The 7,949-nt window shown below is 40.6% G+C and overlaps 1 protein-coding gene across 1 annotated transcript in view; it reads left to right on the top strand.

The window, feature by feature from the left end:
- Positions 1–7,949, top strand: part of CAMK2D (calcium/calmodulin-dependent protein kinase II delta) — a 144,890-nt gene that overhangs the window by 95,023 nt on the left and 41,918 nt on the right. Inside the window, exon 6 of the mRNA XM_010002853.1 lies at positions 5,046–5,148. Coding sequence (XP_010001155.1) covers positions 5,046–5,148 — 103 coding nt within the window. The remainder of the gene's footprint in view (positions 1–5,045; positions 5,149–7,949) is intronic.

Genomic DNA, 7,949 nt, shown 5'->3' with positions numbered 1-7,949 from the left:
AGGCCGTCGCGCTGGGCGCGGCGCGGGGCTGCCAGCGGGGCTCAGCGGGAGCCCCCCGGCCCACGCTTGGAACTAACCCGCGCCCCGTGTTTGCATGCAGTCATTGCATTCAGCAGATCCTGGAGGCCGTGCTGCACTGCCATCAGATGGGCGTTGTCCATCGCGACCTCAAGGTGAGTGAGTGAGTGCTGCTGCCTGGAGAGAGCTGCTAGCAGGCCCTGCTGAAGCTGAGCCTTGATCAGTGGAAATGTAAACCCTTTTCTTTTTCTTCTGCATTATTTTTGTTTGTTCCTTTTTTATTTTTCACTATTTTTTTTGCACAAGAACCAGCTGTTTGCGCTCACTGGAGAAAATCTGCTCAAGGTTTCCTGTGGTGGGTTGATCTTGACTGGGCACCAGGTGCCCACCAAGCTGCTCTTGTAACTCCCTTCCTTGGCAAGGTAGAAAATAAGATGGAAAAAAAGCTTGTGGGTCAAGATAAAGGCAGTTTAATAAAGCAAAAGCAAAGGCCATACATGGAAGCAAAGGCAAACAGAAGATTTATTCTCTGCTTCCCATCAGCAGGTGATGTCCAGCCACTTCTTAGGAAGCAGGGCTTCGGTATACACAGTGGTTGCTGTGGAGAACAAACATCATAAATAATGAATGCCTCCTTTCCTTCTCCTTTCCCCCAGATTTTATTGCTGAGCAGATGTCCTATGGTATGAAATATAGCTTTGGTCACTTTGGATTAGCTATCCTGTCTATGTTCCCTCCCAAGATCTTGCCCACTCTCAGCCTACTAGGGGGGAATGCTGGAAAGACAACATTGACACTGTGGTGCACTGCCAGCCTGCTGGCACCTGTGGTTAGGACCAAGGAGGACAGGAGTTGCTTCTCAAGCATTTGGTATATTCATAGAATACACAATCTTCTTCATCACCTGAGCTTTTGGGGAAGATGTGGGGGGAACTTCCTATGGCTCATTAGGTTCCTTCTGGGAAGAACACTAGCTTTTGCATGTCATACATTCTTGTGACACACGGCCAGCAGCTGTGAGATTGCTGGCACAAAGACCTATCTCTCCTCCGGATGATGTCTGGACTACAGAACACCTTTAGAAAGTGGGAATTTCTGCAGTGTTCTCACCAGGATCCCCTGAGGAGTTGAGTTTCTTCCAGACAAACAGTAGCATTGGGATAGAAGCTTCAGAAAGAAAATTCTTGTGTTTAGAGTTTCCAGCTGGACACAAGAGGTAAATTTTTCACCATGAAGACAGTCAAATGTTGGAATTATCTCCCAAGAGAGGTGGTGGATTCCCCCACATTGGACTGTTTTAAGTCTCAGCTTGACAGGGTGCTGAGCCATCTCATGTAAACTATAGTAGTACCTGGAAAGATTGGACCAGAGGATCCTTGAGGTCCCTTCCAACATGGCATTCTATTATTCTCTTTCTTAACTATGTAAATATCCAAACGGATGGAAGTGTCTGCTGCAGAAACACTCTGCATTTAAACCTGTTGGCATGGAAAGAAACAAGTAAAGATTATTTTCTTTTACAGGGAAGCCCAGAGAGAAAAGTCTGTCTCAAAGCTGGTAGGAATTAGACTTGTTGTCCTGTAGGAAGAGAAAGGTTTATGCTCTGAAAGCTCAGGGAGCACCACGGATTGCAAAGGCACCCACATTTTGTGCTTTAGGATTTGCCTGTGACACAGTTGAACAACAGGACATGGACAAGTCTTGATCCCATCTGTAAATCTTATATGGCAGCCACATAATGTGGAGCAAGTTGAAAGGAAGGGATGTCAGATTTGTCCAACTGCTCCAGCAACTCCTGTCCACGCTCTACGTGCAGTGCTCTGCTTCTAACATGCAAAGGAATTGAAAAAAAAGAATTGTAGCCATGCAATCTGACAGAGATTTTCATACATTGACACGAAATACCATTTTCTTTGGAAATCCAGCTGTTGCCTGCTCCAAACCATGTGTGGATTTCTTACTCTGGCAAAGCCAGGATGAACTGGGGAAACAGTGTGAGAAAAAATGTTTCTGACAAGCTGTAATACCCAGTTTCTTTTCTGAAAGTGAACACTTGAGGAAGCATAAAACCATCCTTCTTCAGTCACTACTTTGTGGCAAAATTTAAAAAAAATAAATAAATCAAGGATTGAAATGACTGTGCTGAAAATCCCACCAGAACTCTGTTCCAAAAAGAAGATGCTGAGGCCCAAGACCAGAGCTACCAGACATGCAGAAGATGATCATGGCCTGGTGTGGATTCTTAAACTGCAAAACTCGATGGATTTTTTTTATTTTTTTTCTGATAACTTAGACCACAATTTTGGGAGTGGGGAAGGCAAGAAAAGGAGAAGATTTTGAACTATATAATTTTATTTAACTTTCCTTTTAGCATCATTTAGTAGCAAACAGAGAGGAGCTTTTGCAGCCTCTTATGACCTGCAAAAGTGCTTGTTGCTGGTCTGTTTGTAATCCTTGGTATCTAGAAAGGTGGTAGATCCAAGATCCAGAAAAAAATAACCTGTTAGTGGCAGTTTGTCTTTAACAGATGGTAAAAGTGTGCTTCCGTGTGGGAATTCCAGTTCTTGGCAGTCAGCAGCATTGCTGCTTTTGTAAAGCTCCATGATTATGACTCTTGCTTATCCCCTGTTGAAGTTCAGTTAAAAACCAAACAAACTAGCTGATGCTCTGTATTCAAGGAAAAATACACAGTGGCATAAATGCTTGATCACTAAGAATTAAAGACCTTTGGAAAACTAAGGTATAAATCATGTTAATTTATTGGGTAAGTAATTTTAGCAGTTAACACTGCCATTCTACATGCTTGACTGCAGCCAGTCACCTGGTAGCACAAGGTGACACTATTGAATCCAGAGCACAGTCCTGAGCGGCACAGGCTGGGCTGTTAATGTTTTCCAAGTAATTGCAGTCATTTGCAGTTAATGCATGATAATTATCCAGCATGCCTCTCGTCATCCTAAAGTGACAGCTGCGTGTTGTTTAAGCACCCAGACCCACACAACCCTGCCCAAAAGGATGTTGGTTTTGGCACAGGAGTAAATCAGGAAATCCGCTTCAGCTTCTGTGGAAACACACTGGCCGATGGCAGTGGTGTTTCTGTGGAGCTCTGTGACTGGCAGACCAAGGCATGGAATGGAATTTTAAAAAAAGAAAGGAAATTTTTAAAAGCTTGTTTTGAATAGAGTCACGTGGTATGAAGTGATATGCACTCGATCTGTTAGTGCTCTTGTTTCAGCCAAAAGGGTGAGGCATTTCACTGCCTTTGCCTTGCTGAAGGTCACCACCCAAATAGGATCATCCATTGCTTTAAGAAGCTTATTTGAGACCTGCATTTGAGGAAGTAATTATTGTGAACTTCTCTCACTCTGGTAGAAAACCTTGCAAAACTGTGAGACTGCAAGTTGAGATGAGTGTAGTCAAATGACAAGCAGGATGACATTGCTGACGTCAGTGTTGATGAACCTAGAGAATAGTCCTCAGCTATTCAGTCAGTGTTTGATATGTTGTGATTGAAGTTGTTACTGATAATTTAAGTGCCAGTAAAGATTGTATTTTATTCTGACATACCTTCATCTCAATTTTTTAAAATGCATAAATAGAAGATTCATCAAGTAACTATTGATGAAAGGTTTTTAATACCATCTTTTCTATGACATAGCAACATGGGATGAGTGAGAAGATGGTGTTTGTGAATTGCTGAAAAAAATGTTCCTTTTACAATTTTGTGAGAGAGGAAAAAAAACCCCACCTTTAGGCTGAAGAGTTTTTTGGGGCCAATTGTGTTGTTAATTAATAGAAGAACTGCAGAAGTTGAGGTCTTAATTAAGCTCAAGCATACTCTGCTGGATACTTGACAGATGTATTAAAGATAGCCTCTGCTGAAAGAAGCTCATGATCTTTATTGTTTCCAAGCTCAGTACCTGCATGGGATTAACTGTAATCACATAAATAGTCCCATGTAAACTGATATGATTGCTCCTGGTTTTAAAATTGAAACACACATTTTAAGAGTTTGCAGGACTGGGTGCCCAGTGCCAGACTGGATATAGCCAGTTCCATTGGGATAGATCACTACAAAAATTGCTCTTGGAAGTTTCACAGCAATACCCTTGAAAGCAAGGTTCTGTTACTATGATGTAAATAAAAATACATTGCAAGAAAATACCATAGAGGTCACAGTTATCTGAAATAATCTGCTGAATTCTACATTATTTTGTAAGTTACTAGGGAAAAAAAAAAAAAGCTAAGGGTCATAGAATAAAGTTATCTTTGGACAGTTTACATTTGTTGTATTTGCTGCATGAAGTTAAATTTGTTTTGGAATTAAAAGAATTATTATGGAATGAATGCCACTGTTAGGTTCAAATCCTTCACTTTTAATGATGGGAGTGCACTGTAACATTTGATTGCAGATGTGACCAACATACCCTAAAAAAAAATAGCAAAGTGGGAACTTTTGCAGGCTTGCACTGTTATTTGCAATAGGTTCTCAGCAAGCACAAATGTGGCCATGCTCATTTTGCTGAAAGATTTGCAATGTAAATACACCTGCCCTTGAGATAAAAATATCATCATATGTCTGTTATTGTTAAGCTGTCATGCAAAACATATTTATGTTTGACAGTTCTAGATGCCTACTCCTGCAAACTGTGTAGGTTAATGAAAGATTTCTTTGTTTTGGTTTCTGCAGCATTTTTCAGAAGTGATCTCTTAGAGGTCTCTGAATTGTCCTGTCATGCAGACAGGTATCATGGTTAGGTATGACCATGCTGGCTGACCTCCTGCTCTGCTAGATCTGCACACTGTCAATAGTCTTGCTGTCATCAGATCATGAAGGCTGTTGACAGGCCTGGTGGTTCTTTCCAAGTAGGAATGGGAAGTGCAATTTTTGGAATGGGTTTTTTCTCTTTTTCACTTCTCTAAGGATTTGTTCTTTTCTAGTCAACTTTAACAAAAAGTAAAAACCTGTCTAAAATTGTTTTACTTATCTTTTCTTTTCAATTTTCTTTTCCTCTCTCTGAATAAAGCCTGAAAACTTACTTTTAGCTAGCAAATCCAAGGGAGCAGCAGTAAAACTGGCAGACTTTGGGTTGGCTATAGAAGTCCAAGGAGAACAACAGGCTTGGTTTGGTGAGTAAATATATTTTTGTATCCCCTCACTATTTATTCAGCATTGCCATTAATCCTCCCAAACCACCCAACCCTCATCCTAGTGTAAAACATGCAGCAGTGTGACTACTTGGTTCGTAGCTTTACAGGGTATTTTGTTCATAGTTTAGTCTCCCCAGCACTCTACTCTTTAGACCTTTTACTTCAGGAAGGATGTTACCTGTCATTCACATCAAATTAAACAGACATTGGCAGCAAACCTTATTTGTTTAAAAAAAGGAAAAATTTAAAAAAAGCAAAAAAACCCACAATAGACCAGCAAAAATTCCTCAAGACTTCAAAAGTGACCTGTGGCTACGTTTCCAAATCTCAGATCTTGCTTAGACAAGAGGCTCTGCCTCATAGCCTCCTCTGTACTGCAAAGGTAAGTCACCTTACTTGAATGACATAAAATATTTTGGCAAATGATTCTTCAGTTGGCACTACTGTGTTCATGCTGGGGATTTTGCCAGCACAGCTATACTGGTACAGGGTAGGATAGAAGGAAAGGGTTTTTTAATTTATGCTTCTAGTAAATACAGCTTTACAAATGTCCCTTTTGCATGTAGTTTAAGTGCTACTGACATTTCTCAACCCTGAAACTTAGGTTTCCTGATTCCTGCCTTGTCCTAAATTTTGTCAGCCCATAAGTTTCTCTTAGGTGCACACAGGGCCTGTCTTTTCCCTTTGTATGGAGAGGATGTAGAGCTTGGGAAGGAGGTGGGTAAAAGCATTTTGCCTGAAGAGTTGTCTGTCAACTGGAAATACCTGCATAGTTTATTCTGGAGCACTTTGGAATGTGACTTGAATGAAATGAAGAAATGAAAAAAGGGATTTGAGTACCTGAGGCTGTAGTCATTCAGATATTGCTGTGACTATAGAAGTTTTCTGTCCCAACTGTTTGTATTGTTGTCCTAGAGGTGACCATCCCTTCCCATCTATAAGTAAAGCTGATGATAAATTCTTCTTTGACCCACTGAGGTAAAAATAAGCTCACTTACTGAAAATGTACAATCGTTGGTATATAAGCGACTCACGCAGTAGTAGATCATGGAAAACATAAACCTAGGGAGGTGAAGGGTGCTTAAAAGCATCTGGAACCTTGCACAAATGTCTGGAAAGGTTTGTCTATCCACAGCTTCCAAACATCATCTGAAGTTGGGACTGGAGTTTCTCAGCCACTTCAGTCATTTGGAAAACATTCTCTTCATCTGGAAGGGATCCAGAAGATGGTGGTGGTGACAAAGATGTATGGGGATGTGGAAACAAACTCCATGCGTGCTTGTGGCCACCACAAGAGAGCATGTTCTATTCTTGAGACCCGCTCATGAAATGTGGCAAAGAGAGGGTGTCTGCCTTCCTGAAGGTGGCAATCAATGTACTCCAGGTCCCCAGAATCAATACCTTGAATGTATCTTGGGTGTCCTGTACAATGCTCTGCTACACTTTGTGAGGAGTGGGGTAGTGAGTGAAATATTGTGTGCTTCTCTCCAGCTCCTTTCTGTGTGTGATTTATTTGTGGGTTTGTTTTTTTTTTTTAAATGCTAATTGCAGATTGTTTGTTACCATTAACAGATGCTCAAGGGAAAATGGGGGAAGAAAGATTTAACACTGGTTGTTTTAAATAGCAGGACATGTACAAACGTGATGTGTCTTTCTCACATACCACCCTCTTGGAACAGATGTGAGGCACAGGACAAAATTTGTTGTAAAACCCAGAAGGAAAAAAATATAGAATAAAATATTTATAGCAGCTTCCTATTCTCACATACAGCAGCTAGAAAGTACAGTTTAAAATTTAACAAAGAAGTTGTGAGCTTGCTGTCAAAGCTTAGAATAAAAGCACAAAGGATTTTGTGCAGGCAGTGGATTGAGAGATTTTAGTGTTTGAAATCTAGGATATAACTGCACATGGATGCACAGTCTGTACTGTTGGACATATGTTGGCAGCTTTATAAGCTAGCTTGTTGTTTTAAATCCCAGCTTTTATATAAATGGATTTCAATAATCCACAAAAGGCACAGAAGATTGCTCTTACAATGGACCGGTATGAAAGGAGAGAAATAGAAATAGGATAAAACTTAAATTATCTGTTAGAATGACAAAAACATCAGGTAATCAGGAAGCGTCTCAAGAAAAAAACCAGCAGAACGAAGGTGACTTCAGGGGTATTGCCTCTAGGTAATACATCTGTATGGATTAGGATGATGCACAGGAGGTTGCAATTCCCTGTAAAACCTTGCACTATTTTTTGGTCATTTGGCACTTGTGAAGTGCTTGGTTTAGACTTGTCGCATCATGAGGGCTGCCACGCTGAACTTGCTAGAAAGGAGATTGAACAGAATGTCTTCAAAATAGGATACATGAGGTATGGGTAAGCTTGGCAGCAAGGTAATAGAAACTGATCTAATGTAGTTCTTAAAAAAAAAAAAAAAAAAAAAAAAGTGGTATTTGATAAGACTGGTGGGTTCTGTTCCTTTTCTGGAACTTCCTCTGCAAAACCTTTCTGTAATGGTCTGAGTGGCTTCTTTCGTCTTCTCATGCCTTTGCTTTGACAAGGCAAGACATCAACTTCCATGTGCTCCATGGTTTGAAGTTTTTCTTCCTTCCAGAAGATTTTTCTGCTTTCCACTGGATTCTGCAGCACTTAGTGACTCATGGAGTGCTCTGATTCTATATATAGCTCTGCATCAGTATGTTTTCCCCTTTTTTTTTGGTTTTCATATTATTTAGCTGGGGGGTATAGTCATCTGGTGTGATGGTCGCTTTTTTGTTTATACCAT

The sequence above is a fragment of the Chaetura pelagica genome, unplaced genomic scaffold, assembly GCF_000747805.2.
Source record: "Chaetura pelagica isolate M959 unplaced genomic scaffold, ChaPel_1.0 scaffold1098, whole genome shotgun sequence".
In the NCBI taxonomy this organism is placed as follows: Eukaryota; Metazoa; Chordata; class Aves; order Apodiformes; family Apodidae; genus Chaetura; species Chaetura pelagica.
This window is presented reverse-complemented; position numbering and strand designations above follow the sequence as displayed.